General features: G+C 42.6%; 1 protein-coding gene across 2 annotated transcripts in view; it reads right to left on the bottom strand.

The window, feature by feature from the left end:
* tfam (transcription factor A, mitochondrial) overlaps positions 1-15614 on the bottom strand; it is a 58704-nt gene that overhangs the window by 12418 nt on the left and 30672 nt on the right. For both annotated transcript variants that reach the window (XR_015079252.1, XM_085994906.1), the window contains exon 6: positions 14497-14553. Coding sequence is in view for 1 of the 2 variants with exons in the window: in XM_085994906.1 (XP_085851032.1) it covers positions 14497-14553 (57 nt within the window). In the remaining variant the exon portion in view is untranslated. The remainder of the gene's footprint in view (positions 1-14496; positions 14554-15614) is intronic.

The raw sequence follows: 15614 nt of genomic DNA, 5'->3' as shown, positions 1-15614 counted from the left end.
TGAACTCAACCAGTATTCGACTCAGTGTTTGTACTGAACCAGATTGAGGGCAAAAGAATCCGTTTCAACATTTGGTGTCAGAAGTGGGATCTCAACGGACGATCACCGAGAATTCGCGAAATTAAGAGCCGAACTAGTTTTGGACGTGAGAGGAGGAAATGGGCCCCCGGAGTGAGTATGTTTAAATTTACCACTTCGGTTTTCCTCTGATCCGTAAGTCCGATAAAAGTTTTGCCACTCGCTAATTCTTGTGTGGTGTCCCGACGAGATCTGGGTCAATCTGGCGAATACTGTGTAAACTTAGGAAATAAGTATCCAAGTCGGGTAAAGCGCCGGCCTCGTATTTCACTTGGCCCGCTCAGGCTCCGATTGGACTAAAAAGTAGATAAGTGATTTTAGAGAAAGAAAAAAGAATACTTGAAAGAAAGTAAAAAGAGAGAGTCGGGGACTCTAGAGCTATAGCAACTTGTACTCGGGGAGTGCAAGATAAGGGTCGTATAAGTAGAATAATTAGGCTAAGAATACCTGTACCAGGTGGTGACAGAGGCTAAGAATACCTGTACCAGGTGGTGACAGAGGCTAAGAATACCTGTACCAGGCGGTGACAGAGGCTAAAATTACTATTTGACTATAGACGACTCACCGTGTTTTTGTTAAGTCTAAGTATTGTACTGTGTTTTTGTTAAGTCTAAGTATTGTAAGTATTGTAGTGTTGCGTTTCATTTTGTGTGCCGGTATCCGTGAAATATATAAGACACGTGCAAAAAGTAACTCGAATCCTGAAAAGGAACCCTTAGTGTAAAAGAACCATGGGTAATTACCTAGACACAACAAGTGACAAGGGCAGTGCCTTACAAACATTGTGTGACAAATACCCGGACAAAGCCAAACAATTGAGACAACTCTCAGGGGGTTTAAATAAAAAGTTAGGCAGCGAACAATGGCCTCTAGGGGGTCCCAAAAGTTTAGAAACGGTTAAACAAGCTCAAGAAATGATTTGGAAAAAGAACATGGGAAGTAAGACTAAGAAACTAATTGGACTCTGGCGACAGTACTGCCAAGAAATTAAAGACAGTTCCCTATTAGCCAGCTGGCAAGAGAATGCTGTTAAGTTAGGAATAAAGTTAACCGAAGGAGGAAATCCTAAACCCATTGAAATACTTAAGAAAGAATGTGCACATGAGAAAAGGTCAAAATCTGAAATGGCGCCAGATAAAAAGGATAAAAATGAACTACGTAGTTCAATGGTTGGCCTTAGGTTGACCGAGGGAGACGGAACAGATGAGGACTTAAACAATTGGACAATTAGAACTCCTACCGCGCCACCTCCTCAGCCACCCCAATATAATAACATTTATCCCGACCAACCTATTGCAAATCAGACTGGCTTGATCCCTATTACGTCCGTTACCAGTCCACCGACACCCTCCCTTACTGTCCCAAGTCACTCCCCAATCACGCCGATTTCTGATGTTTATATAGACCCTGTTGCTTGTCGAACCCGATCGAAAGATCCAACAAATCCCAAGAAAGACGTGAAACCGGGGAATACCCCTAGTCTGAATTGGCAGAAGAACGTAGACCCAGACAATTAGTACAACATAAACCAGCAAAAGCAGATGACACTGACTCATGTAGTGACCTTACTGATTCTGAAGACAACCTTTCACCCTTAAACAGTTCCGACTCAGAACCCGAAATTAGCCTTACTAAACCAAAACGAACGCCCAGAAATCTGCCGGTAAGAACAATGCCAAACCCGAATGCAGCGGCTGCCGCAGCCAACCCCACCATAGATGTATTTTTCCCTTGGAAACCTAATGAGATAATGGCTATCCTAACCGGTATGCCAGACAGGAAAAAGGCGCCGGCTAGGTTTGTGGACTTTCTTCAAACCACGATACAGGTGTACCATGCAGACTCCCGAGATCTATGGGCTTTGATTCAACAAGTTTTAACTCCTTCCGAACACACTAGATTCTTGGAACGCCTGACTCACCCTAATCATGCCGCTTTAGAGGCCGCCCACGCCCTCACAGCTGATAGGGAGCGACGCATGTTTGCAGCACTCAATGCTACACTCCAAAAACCTATCAATATATCTAATGTCCTAGATACTAAGCCAAAGAAAGATGAGGGACCTGAGGAATTTTTGGAAAGATTCTGTGAGGTTTATCAGGGACAGTCGGGGGACACCAATTATCAAGGAGGAGCCAATTCACCCCAATTCTGCGCCATTCTGATGAACTGTCTTCCGGCTGCTGTGGCGACAGCCATTAAAACCAATAATATGAACTGGGCAGAAAACAGCCCGACTCAAATGACTAGAGCTGCGAAATATTACTGGAAAGAAAGTAAGAGTGCAGAAAGTCAACCCCACGTTAAGGTCAAGGCGGAATATGTAATGAAGCGAGAGGACGTGCCCATACAGCCAAAAGTAGGGCCAGACCTAACCGGATATCAAATGGAACCCCAGTATTGTGTTCCAGGATGGGTAGACTCCCAAAACTATGGGTATTACAATCACCCAACTGGACCCGACGCTCCTGCTTATGGCCCACCCTATGCGCCCCCACAACAAAATTATGGGGGAGGAGGAAGGGGCAGAGGACAAGGACAAGGTCTATGCTTCAATTGTGGTCAGTCTGGCCACTGGAGTAAGGAGTGTCCGGCCAGACAACAAGGAAGGGGAGGTCAGACCCGAGGAAATAGAGGCGGTTGGCAAGGAGGTCGAGGAAGGGGAACATACACGGATTTCTCCCAAACCAATCCGTTTCCACATGTTACAACATGTTACAACCAGATCGAGAACCCCTATTAATGCTTCAGATTCGAGATCAATGGTATCCCTTTTTGGTCGATACAGGGGCCGCTATGTCATCTGTTCAATCAGACCTTAATCTCCCCAAAATCGAAAGAAACTCAAAGCTTATCCGGCTTTCAAGGACAAGTATCTCAGTATGCGATGACGGAAGCAGTCGGAGTAACATACAAAAAGGAATCCGTGATTATGTATACAGATGGCAGTTCTTCAATTGATGAGAAGGGAAAACGAATTTCTGGTTATGCAATTGTGAATCAGGAAGGTGTCACCTTAGAATCAGCAGCCTTTGAATCCCCTTTTTCTGCCCAGCAAGCCGAACTGTTTGCACTCATACGAGCTTGTACTTTGGGAGAAGGATTACGAATCAATGTATATACAGACTCTAGATATGCCTTTGGAGTAGTTCACGACTTTGGACAATTGTGGAAAAATAGAGGATTTCTAACCTCCTCGGGCAGTCCGATCTCACACCGTCAGTTAGTTTCAGACCTCCTGCAAGCCCTTTTACTCCCCAAACAGATAGCTGTGATTAAATGCTCTGCCCATACCACTGGCCAAAACCCAGTAGATATAGGAAACCGCCGCGCTGATGAGGCAGCCAAAATTGCTTCTAGGAGTCACCAAATGATTGTGCCCCGAATTATGAGGCAGACTAAAAATTCCAAAAAGAATCAGTCTACCTCGGAAAAACTAATGCCAACCATCCAAGAGGTGATTAAGTTGCAGGAGGACGCTCCTGATAGTGATAAGCATTTATGGAGAGAATTGGGATGTGTATATAACCCTTTATCAAAACTCTGGACTACTCCCGCAGAACAGACTTGCATGTCTGATGAGTTAGCTCTTTGGGTTATTGAATGTGGATACTTTGCAACTCATTGTGGTGCCAGGGCAGTGGGTGATTTGCTATCAGTACAGTATATAGTAGATTTTACGAACAATCATTAATTTTATTTTAATTGATCAGCCATTGATAGACTACAGAACTCATGCTCGGCCTTGAGAAAGGTGACTGCAGCTTTGCGAGGTCTGGTGTTGTGTTTGGATTGTTTTGGCCTGCCAAAATCCTACTTTTATTATACGATTTCTAATTTTTAATTTTTAAAATTTTAGCTTTAAGTTTTTAACTTTGGATCTTGTGTAAGCAGTTTGTTTTCCAGATTAATAACTAATAAGTCGCATTGATTGATCACGGAGAATCAAGAGGAGGACTTTATTACTGCTTCTGAGCGTTATCCTGCTCGCGGGCGGGGCGTTCAATCGACTGAAGAAATGTGCCGAAGAGATATTCTCCAGTGCAAAGACAAGAATCTTAAAGCTTTCGGATCCTGGAACGTGACTAAATGGGACTTCTGTAATGGACTATTAAAAAAGGAAATCATCAGAAGAAGAAATTGAATTACTAAATATAGAGGGTGAAGCGAGTGAGATGGTAAAGGAGCAAGTGGAGAAGGAATTAATGGAGGAGGAGTATAATAGACTCAATAAGATAGAGATGGACCAGTAGGATGAAGCCAAGAATCACTGGGTACCTTAGATGGTTATCATGGAATGATAAAAGGGGGGAATGAGGATATAGAATGCAAAAATAGGGTAACAACTCGCTTCGCATGGCCAAGGACCCTGTCAATCTAAAATGGAGGATCCTGTTAGCCTAAAATGGTGGTGCAATGTCGACATCGCTGAGTCACTTGCATATTGTAAGAGATGATCATGTTAACTCGGGAAAAGCTAAACTGATCTGTGGCTGCTAATATGGCTGGCACCCACAACGTCACACCTTGCTGGTGGAAACAGTGTAGGGCGGAGTGCAGAGGATATACAGACAATAGGCGATCAGAAAACGCATTACCATACTGATTAGGTGATCGTGAAACCATTACCCGCATATTTCCTAAACTATAAACCATTCAGTGAAATGTGACTTCTTTATTTCAAACTGCCAGGCCAGGAAATCAATTTAAATGTGTACGTGCCCAGCTCAGGATTGGTGCAGACTGTAAGATGTGTTAATGTCTTCTCAAAAGCAAGTATAATAATGTGGTACTCTGTATGAAAGACTACTTGCTCTGGTGGAACCTGTCGAGACTCTGCTGGAGTCAGAACTGTGCTGTATCAGAGTAAGTCTCCCGGGACAACAGAATAAAACAACTGTTGAACTCAACCAGTATTCGACTCAGTGTTTGTACTGAACCAGATTGAGGGCAAAAGAATCCGTTTCAACATTACTATAGACCAGTTAGCCTAACATCTGTTGTTGAGAAAATGCTGGAGTCCTTCATTAAGGAAGCAGTAGCAGGGCATTTGGAAAATCATAATGCAGTCAAGCAGAGTCAGCATGGTTTTCTGAAAGGGAAATCATGTTTAACAAATTTGCTGGAGTTCTTTGAGGGTGTAACAAGCAGGGTGGACAAAAGTGAGCCAGTGGATGTGGTGTATTTGGATTTCCAGAAGGCATTTGGTAAGGTGCCACATAAAAGGTTATTGCATAAGATAAGAGCTCCCAGAGTTGGGGGTAATATATTAGCATGGATAGAGAATTGGCTAACTAACAGAAAGCAGAGAGTTGGGATAAATGGGTCATTTGGCAAACGGTAACTAGTGAGGTGCCACAGGGATCGGTGCTGGGACCTCAACTATTTAAAATCTACATTCATGACTTGGATGAAGGGACCAAGTTTGCGGATGATACAAAGATGGGCGGGAAAGCAGAGGACTCAAAGAATCTGCAAAGGGATATAGACAGGCTAAGTGAGTGGGCAAACATTTGGCAGATGGAGTATAATGTGGGAAAGTGCAAGGTTATCCACTTTGGCAGGAAAAATAAAAAAGCAAATTATTATTTAAATGGAGAGATTACAAAATGCTACAGTTCAGTGGGACCTGAGGGTCCTTGTGCATGAAACACAAAAAGTTAGCATGCAGGTACAGCAAGTAATCAAAAAGACAAATGGAATGTTGGCCTTTATTGCAAGGGGGTTGGAGTATAAAAGCAGGGAAGTCCTGCTACAACTGTACAGGGTATTGGTGAGACCACACCTTGAGTACTGCATAGTTTTGGTCTCCTTATTTAAGGAAGGATATACTTGCATTGGAGGCAGTTCAGAGACAATTCACTAGGTTAATTGCAGAGATGAGGGGGTTGATTTAAGAAAGGTTGAGCAGGTTGGGCCTATACTCAGTGGAATTTAGAAGAATGAGAGGTGATCTTATTGAAACATACAAGATACTGGGGGGGGCTCGCCAAGGTAGATGCAGAGAGGATGTTTCCCCTCGTGGGGAAATCTAGAACTCGGGGGCACAGTTTCAGAATAAAGGGTCGCCCTTTTAGAACTGAGCTGAGGAATTTCTTCTCTGAGGGTTGTAAATCTGTGGAATTCTCTGCCCCAGAGAGCCGTGGAGGCTGGGTCATTAAATACATTTAAGGTGGAGAGAGATAGATTTTTGCAAGATAAGGGAGTGAAGGGTTATGGGGAGCGGGCAGGGAAGTGGGGAGCGGGCAGGGAAGTGGCTTCGAGTCCAAGATCAGCCATGATCTTAATGAATGGCGGAGCAGACTCGAGGGGCCAAGTGGCCTATTCCTGCTCCTATTTCTTATGTTCTTATTTACAGACAACCTCCCAGTACCTCACAATTTGGTTGATAGTGTTGACAATGGGTGTGAACAATTGAATGAAGAATACACCCCTGGGGGATTTCTGTTGCCCACAAAGTCACACTGAAATGTGAGAATGTTGCTAGTGCAATTCGACAGTGGTAAGAAAGAAAGACTGGCATTTATATAGAGCCTTTCACGACCACCAGGCATCCCAAAGCGCTTTACCGCCAATGAAGTATTTTTGAAGTGTAGTCACTGTTGTAATGTTTCTTTCACAATGGTAGACCCTAATGTCAATGGGAGGTGGCGGGAGTGGAATACTCTCCAGTTGAAGGCTTGAACTCGCATCCTATTTTGTGAGCACTTTAAAAAGATACTGTAATTATATTTACATCCAAGCACATACAACACTTCCACGGTTCAACAAATACTTTACAACACAATTAAATTGCAAGATCCTGGTCCCTAATTACACGAGTGCCATCAAAGGACAACCCAAACACCTAATTCTGGGCATCTCGGGTCATGCATCCCAAGGATAAGCCATTGCTTCATTAGAAGAGCAGTATCTCATATGCTGAACACCACAAAAGCCTTAAATCTGTATTCTAATTACAGATTTAATACGTTGCAATGTATTTCTTGTAAAGGGCAAAGCAGCATCTCTCATGGTGTTGTGTAGCCTACCTTAAGTTACAACGTGAGCCCTCTCTCAACATTCTTTGTGTTCACAGCAGATTGCAGTTTCCACAGGCAAATCCACAATGCCTGAGAGTGAAGACTGAATTAAAAGCAAGTGGGAAACAGGAGTAGTGTGCCTCAGGGCTAACGATAGACCCTTGTACTGGGGTAATGTACGAGAAGTTATACGGGATGGTCACTGTACACACCCAACCACTTCCATAGGCAGAAAAACAGTATGTTGTCAGACTATCATTCAGGCTAAAATTACAATGATGATTTATTACATTAAATAAATCTGCACAGAAGCAAAATAAATCAGGTAAACAGTAATACAGTACTTGATTTTAAACTGCTTTCAAAATCAAAAGAACCAAGTATTTGAATTCTTTGCGTCTTTTAACATAGTGTTGTAATGATTCTTATGTAGAGTAGACTTGTCTCCAGGGAGTTATCACACCGTAGAAGATAAACAGCTATACTGAAAGAATCAAGCATCTTAGGCCTGCTGTCCAGATATACTCCTCCCTTCCTTTGATGTGGAAGCCAGCTGCTTTGAAGGATTCCCTGGCTCTGTCCCAACAGGCAGGTAACAATCTATAAATTTTTTAAATCTTACATCAGCACACACTTTCTATCTTCAAAACCTTACTTTCTGTTGTCATTTTGACACTTCTCATTATAAATTCGTATGTTCACGTTTATACTTGAAAATATTGTAATTAAACGCTCCAACCACTAGTGCCACTGTTTTGTATCCCTCAAGTCCTCAGCCTGTACTGCAGAGAAACTGCCATCCTCCAACCAATTCTACTTCTCTGCTTACCAGACTGTGTTTCAAACTGGAGGGAAGTATACAGTGGCGTGCCCCAGGGGTCAGTATTGGGACCACTGTTTTTATTGATGTATATTAATGACCTGGACTTGGGTACACAGGGCATAATTTCATAGTGTGCAGATGACATGAAACTCGGAAATGTAGTGAACAGTGAGGAGGATAGTAACAGATGTCAGGAAGGCATAGACAGACTGGTGAAATGGGCAGACACATGACAGATGAAATTTAATGCAGAGAAGAGTGAAGTGATTCATTTTGGTCGGAAGAATGAGGAGAGGCAATATAAAATAAATGGTACAATTTTAAAGGTGGTCAGGAGCAGAGAGACCTGGGGGGGTGTACATACACAAATCTTTGAAGATGGCAGGAAAAGTTATAGAATGGAATCACAGAATGGGTACAACACGGAAGGCGGCCATTCGAGCCCGTGCTGGCTCTCTGCAAGAACACTTCAGCTAGTCCCACTCCCCCGCCCTTTCCCCGAAGCCCTGCACATTTCTTTCCTTCAGATACTTATCCAACTCCCTTTTGAAAGCCGTGATTGAGTCTGCCCCCACCACCCTTTCAGGCAGAACATTCCAGATCTTAACCGCTCGCTGCGTAAAAAGGTTTTTTCTTACGTCGCCTTTGGTTCTTTTGCCAATCACCTTAAATCTGTGTCCTCTGGTTCTCGACCCTTCTGCCAATGGGAACAGTTTCCCTCTATCTACTTTGTCCAGACCCTGTTGAGAAGGCTGTTAAAAAAGTATATGGGATCCTTGGCTTTATTAATACAGGAATAGAGTATAAAAGCAAGGAAGCTATGCTAAACCTTTCTGAAACACTGTTTAGACCTCATCTGGAATATTAAGTTCAATTCTGGGAACCACACTTTAGAAAGGATGTCAAGGCCTTAAAGAGGGTGCAGAAGAGATTTACTAGAATGGCACCAGGGATGAGGGACTTCAGTTATGTGGAGAGACTGGAGAAGCTGGGGTTGTTCTCCTTAGAGCAGAGAAGGTTAAGGGGAGATTTAATAGAGTTGTTCAAAATCATGAATGGTTTTGATAGAGTAAATAAGGAGAAACTGTTTCCAGTGGCAGAAGAGTCAGTAACAAGAGGACACAGATTTATGGCGATTGGCAAAAGAACCAGGGATGACAGAAGAAACTTTATTTTAAACACAGCGAGTTGTTGTGATCTGGAATGCACTGCCTGAAAGGGTGGTGGAAGCAGATTCAAGAGTAAATTTCAAAAGGGAATTGGATAAATACTTGAAAGGAAAAAAATTACAGGACTACGGGGAAAGAGCAGGGGTGTGGGTTTAATCGGATAGCTCTACCAAAGAGCCAGCACAGGCAGGATGGACTGAATGGCCTCCTTCTGTGTTGTATCATTCTATGATTCTATAGTATAAAATCAAGGTGTTACATAAAAACGAGGAGAGGAAGTAGGCCTTAAAATGGGGACTGAAATATACCCATTATCCCCTTCCCTCTAACCCCGCGTCACCTGAAGATTACACTTAATCTCGACTCCCTGTGTGGAACACCATGGGAAACTGACCAAGATTAATTATTATTTCTATCACCAGTATATCGATATTACTGGCTAAGACAACACTTGAGGTGAAAGAGGAAACAAAAGCCCCAATATTAACCAAACCCTACTGGTGGGAACAGGGCAAGCTCAGGCCAGATGCCCGTTTTACTTTTGAAGTGAATGGAGATGAAATCAGGCGGAGTGTAAAATGGGCCGCCCGACCCCGAACAAGCCCCATTCCCGCTGGGCGGGTTAGGGTAAAATTGGGCTAAAGCCTTTTAGAATTTGCATCTGGTATGACACCCCCTTAATGGCGGTGACAATTTATAGACAATAAGCTCCATTTCTCCACGGAGACAAACTAGCACACGTTATCATTTCACAGGCTGGAAGTACCAACGAGACAAGCTTCGATCAGATTTTGTTTACAGTTCCCCCTCCCATCCCTGTCCTCCAAATCCAGCAGCTAGTCTCCAGCCACTATTGAACTCTGTGCTTTACCCTAGGGCTCTAAGATAAAGGAGATCCAAGAGTAATATTTAAAAATACAATGGTCTAGCTAAAAATTCAAATGAAAAGATGAAGAAAAAGGCATTTTATATTGAGCCCTGCGTCCATTATATTTTATTTAAAATAAAGTTCACAATAATTGGGTAAATTACTCTTGCAAAGTGTGCTTATCAAAAGGTACAACTTGTGACCCAGAATGTAAACACTTTGACACCATATCCAAGGATACAATGTTCAGTCGTGCTAGTTGACCAGATCTATCGCCTTTGGTTTGTAGCTGGTCAGCTACCACAAGTTCCACAGTGGAATTTGTAAGCAACGCCATATGCGAGCATGGAGTATCCTTTTAGATTGTCCACCATGGGACCATAAATTAAAGAACTGCACCCAGGAATAATGTCCTTATATATCACGTCAACTCCAGCCCCAACCTGCACACAGCACTCGGGAAGAATTGCGTCTCAGACTCTTGGCAGCCAGAGAATACTACCAATGGAGCACGAGGCACTCCAGGAGCCAATATCAAGTCATCTTAATATCCTCAAAAATGCAAGTTCAGAGATTCCCATCAACTCGGCAATTGAAATTTGTTTCATCTCGTTAAAGAACCAACTAATAATCACCCAACCAAAAAAAAACTTCAAACTGTCAGAAGTAATTACATAAGAAATAGGAGCAGGAGTAGGCCATTCGGCCCCTCAAGCCTGCTCCGCCATTCAATAAGATCATGGCTGATCTTCTACCGCAACTCCACTTTCCTGCCCTATCCCCATATCCCAATTCCCTTAATATCCAAAAATCTATCGATCTCGGTCTTAAATATACTCAACGACTGAACCTCCACAGCCCACTGGGGTAGAGAATTCCAAAGATTCACCACCCTCTGCGTGAAGAGATTTCTCCTCATCTCAGTCTTAAATGGCCGACCCCTTATTTTGAGACTGTGACCCCTGGTTCTAGACTCCCCAGCCAGGGGAAACATCCTCCCTGCATCTACCCTGTCAAGCCCTGAAAGAATTTTGTATGTTTCAATGAGATTACCTCAAGTATATCCTTCCTTAGGTAAGGAGACAAAAACTGTACACAATACTCCAGGTGTGGACTCACCAGGGCCCTATATAATTGCAGTGAGACATCTTTACTCTTATACTCAAATCCTCTTGTAATAAAGGCCAACATGCCATTTGCTTTCCTAATTGCTTGCTGTACCTGTATGTTAACTTTCAGTGATTCGTGTTCAAGGACACCCAGGTTCCTCTGAACACCAACATTTCCCAATCTCTCAGCATTTAAAAAATACTCTGCTTTTCTATTTTTCCTACCAAAGTGGATAACTTCACATTTCTCCACATTATATTCCATTTGCCATGTTCTTACCCACTCACTTAGACTGTCTATATCCTTCAATACACTGAAGCAATAAAACCTTATTATAAGGCACCAGCGTCAACATATAGTTTGACTAAAGATAGATTATCTTTAAAGATTTCTTACGGTCTCCCAGTAGAACATTATTGGTGGCAGTTATGACTTGGGCTCCCTCCCCAAACACCTTCATTCGTGTTCACAGCTCAAGCCCCTTAGAACCAAAGCTTGGATCTTTATTCTTCACTGTGTAAGTGTTAGTGTCCCCAGGTTTAGCACTTAACACCCAGTAACAGCATATTGCTCACTGGAGAATACATGGGTTGCTACAGTGTTCTATTGTCATCTCAGAAGGCAGGCAGACTAAACTACTAGGGTAGATTTATTTACAGATGAAATAATGTACAGAAGCAAAAACACACAGCACGATGCCAAACAGTATGAGGACCAACCTTACACAATATATGAACTGGTCTGTCTGATTCAATAACATGTAAAAGAAGTCGGAAATCCTTGCAGTTCTTTTCAGCAAGTTCTTAATTAACAGTGTCTCATGCTCACTGGATTGCTCCTGGAGTTCCTGTTCCTACACCCCATGAGGAGACCCAGAAGATTTATAACTCAGTCTTTCTTGGTGCCTTTTTCTTTGACAGCCAAATTATTTCTTCTCAGGAGTCAGGCAATCCAAATGTAAACACGTTGGCTGGACAAGTCGTGAACTGAGGTTTCCAAATGGTGGAATAGTCTTTGATACCCGACAGCAGTTGGAAAACACAACTCTGTCTGTACGCCTGGAAAGGAATGACATGAAATACCCCAAGATCTTATAATTTGATTAACTTGGAATTAAAGGCTTACTAGAGCTTTGAACCAGACACATTGTGGTGTTTCAAGGAAACACTTGGACTCATCGTGGGGCAACCGTAACTTAATATACTGAAATGTATCCATGCTGTCAAAAAAGCACTTGCCTCAGTAGTTTGTTGCTGAATGTTCTACTCCTTCCAGAGCAATTAGAAGCACTTAGTGTTGTGAAAAATGCCACTGACCCAAACAATGTCTCTCACCTTACCTGCACATCACAAACAAATGCACTACTATTAATGGGGGGGTTGGGTGATTCAGGTCTGCCATCACAAAATGCTGTTTGCAAACTCTTTTGCTGCAGCAATCTGACAATCAGGAATTTCATTACATTTGGGGCTTTTAAGTGATTGAACCTTGAACCAAAGGATCCAGGAAAGCCATTGGCTCAGTTTGTCATTTCTGCAGTATCAACTCTGCTTCAGACTCATCCAATGCTGTGGCATCCTCCATTTCAATTTGTAGCCCTGCAGGTGACCATCAGCCCGAGTTAGATGCAAAGTCATGGTGGAATTACGTAGAGCCCCAGTTATGATCATTGGTAAAACTTTCTTGCAACTCAAACATTTTATATAGAATATACAGCACAGAAACAGGCCATTCGGCCCAACCAATCCATGCTGGCGTTTCTGCTCCACTCGAGCCTTCTCCTGTCTTTCCTCATCTAACTCTATCAGCATAACCCTCTATTCCCTTCTCCGTCATATGCTTATCTAGCCTCCCCTTAAATGCATCTATACTATTCACCTCAACTACTCCCTGTGGTAGTGAGTTCCACATTCTCACCATTCTAGCCATGATACCTAATGCAGTGAGCAGTGAGAGAATTCCCCCTCATGGTCTCTGGTTGGCGATTTCCTACGACTACAATATTTTACCAATTCAATTGAAAACTCTCGATTAGAGGCTAGATTTTGGTGCAAGGTAGAAAGTTCCATTAGCGTAACGTTTTAACAAGACTTCCTGGGCAGCTGAATTCATTTAACACTCCCAACTTCATACATCTTTCTTCAGATTGGGCCTGAAAGGCATTGGAACTAATGGGATTTTATTCTTTTCAAAAATTTTGAGGAAGCAGAGTTTTAAAAAGCAATTTCATAAAGTTTCAACTTTTCCATCACCACAAATAGCCATTCATTCCTTGCCTTCTAACTTGTTGGACAGGAAGGCCTAAGCTTGAATATTACTGGAAATGCTCTCGATGCACTCCTGGTTGGTCAGTGGAGACCAGCTGAGCAAGTCGTGGATCAGTTCCGTTTCTCTCTGTCCACTCCCCTTATGTACTCCCCCCAGAAAGGCAAAAAGCTTGACTTCCACACGACAGTCAATGAAATGACCTGACCAATGGTTGATCCAAACAACTCTGACTGATGGACAACTCTAGGACAAGTGACCCTCTGGGTCAGATCAAGTTCCCACCTTCTTGAGTTGCATGTACCCTTTAATACAGACATTAAACATTAATTGAACTGACAATCCATGTTTGCACATGGCAATTTCGGTCACGGCTCATTAGAATACACCACCAGTAGTTTACAGACTGCAGATTTTTGTCTATCACAATACTTCAATTTTTTGCACTCATTAAACAATGTAGTCATCATCCTGGTGCTGGTGAGGAGCTGTTTAATGGACGCTACAGGTTTTTCTTCACTTCTGGTAATTCTGAAGTACTATGACCAGAAAGACTCCCGGATCTGTATTATCTCTGAAATGTTTGTCAAATACTTCACCCCTCTTGCACTTTTTTTTTTGTAATTTATCAACTTTTCTGGGCTCAAAGTGGGGGAAGTGGAACACTTCCCATTTCAGCCACTCTGCTTCAGACAAGAGCAACCCCCTACTGCCCCATGGTGATATTTGTTCTCATTTCCCGCACGAATCATCCTTCAACCCGCCTGAATAAATGTAAGTTTGCAATAAATTAGGAACAGTTTTGGGGTGTGAGCCCCTGGCTACTGGGTAGTGGACCAAGACTACACAAGCTCATTTCACACAGAAGCCTTACCACCAGCAGACAGAGGAGGCTTCGATCGCATCGGTCAGGACTGGATTTGAACCCAGGTTGCAGATGTGAAAAGGCCAATGTCTAGCCCACTGTTTCTTTAGACTACTTAATAAAGAGGGAGGGAGAAAAAAGAAAACAGGAAAGGTAGTAGAGAGCACAAATTGACAGAAAATTGTGCTGGAGCAGAAACACTGAGTCAGTTCGTAAATTAAGATGAGGGAATTACCAGGTAACTACCACAGTTATACACTAATTTAGTTTGAAATGCAAACAAAAGTCACTCCTACCTGTTTCTGCATATCAGACAGCCGATGCCACTCATCCTGCAGGTTTTTCAGTTTTGCCTAAAAATACAAACCTTTTAGGATTTTATCAAAGCATATGAACATTTTCCCAATTTCTAATCAGGACAAACAAAACAAGACAGAACACAACCAACACGTGCAGCACTGGATAGGATCCCGATCAAATAACGCAGATTGGTTTGAAGAAGAAATTGCCAACTTTGGGAATCCAAATGTAGTCTGGATATCCAATTCAAATGCCACAAGGAAACATTTCCAAGCTACCCATCGCATTAAATCCAACAATTCACGTCTGGATCCAACATCCCCCCACTGAAAAATTTAAAACTGCATAGAACTACTTTACTTCTACAGCAGAATAAGCAACATATAAAAGATTAGCGATTGTGCTGAACTGATCAATATAAAAAAGTTACTGTTTTATGTGAACTAGTCTGAGAAGATACAAAGTTTAGAAATGAAGGATAATTGCTCGCCCTTGCCGGAGGGCAATAATGATGCACTGGGATTGGGGTTTCACTGAGTCACAGGCCATACTTCACCCAAGTATGAAACCCATCGACACTGGTGGAATTGAAGGCTCTCGAAGGATTCTACACAATGAGTTTTGGCGGTCTCAATCCAGTTCCTTTTGAATGCAAAATCACAGCATAAAACCGCCCTAATTTGACATTCAAGAAAAGTGGCCTTAAAAACGGTGTTTGAAGACATGCGGAGCCACGGGAAAAGCTAAAGAGTTAATAGAAGCATTCTGGGAGCTGCAGGCAACCGTCTTAGAACAAAGGACACGTACACCTAGTGGCTGGCCCCAAATTAATGAATGGCGTTGGGTAGACCAAGGTTGCCATGGTCATAAACCTACAGGTACCAGATGGGTTAAACTGTCTGGGTGAAATAAGCAATACCTGGGAGTGGCCCAAAGGAAAGCTAATTTTATTTGGTGTTCAGTTTATCAGTATTTAAGGCAGGAAAGTAAAAGGAGTTCAGCAGTTCACAAACAAGCCTGGTTCCCATCAAATAACTGAAATTTGCTCATTATAAGTCCTTGCCATCAGTCTGTTTAAGGTGACTGACACCCAAGGGTGAATCCTTCAATAAAA

The sequence above is a fragment of the Somniosus microcephalus genome, chromosome 8 (genome assembly GCF_052327205.1).
Source record: "Somniosus microcephalus isolate GS21.2 chromosome 8, FLI_Smic_1.0, whole genome shotgun sequence".
NCBI classification, from domain to species: domain Eukaryota; kingdom Metazoa; phylum Chordata; class Chondrichthyes; order Squaliformes; family Somniosidae; genus Somniosus; species Somniosus microcephalus.
The sequence above is the reverse complement of the archived record's forward strand: the minus strand, read 5'-3'. Positions and strand labels throughout refer to the sequence as shown.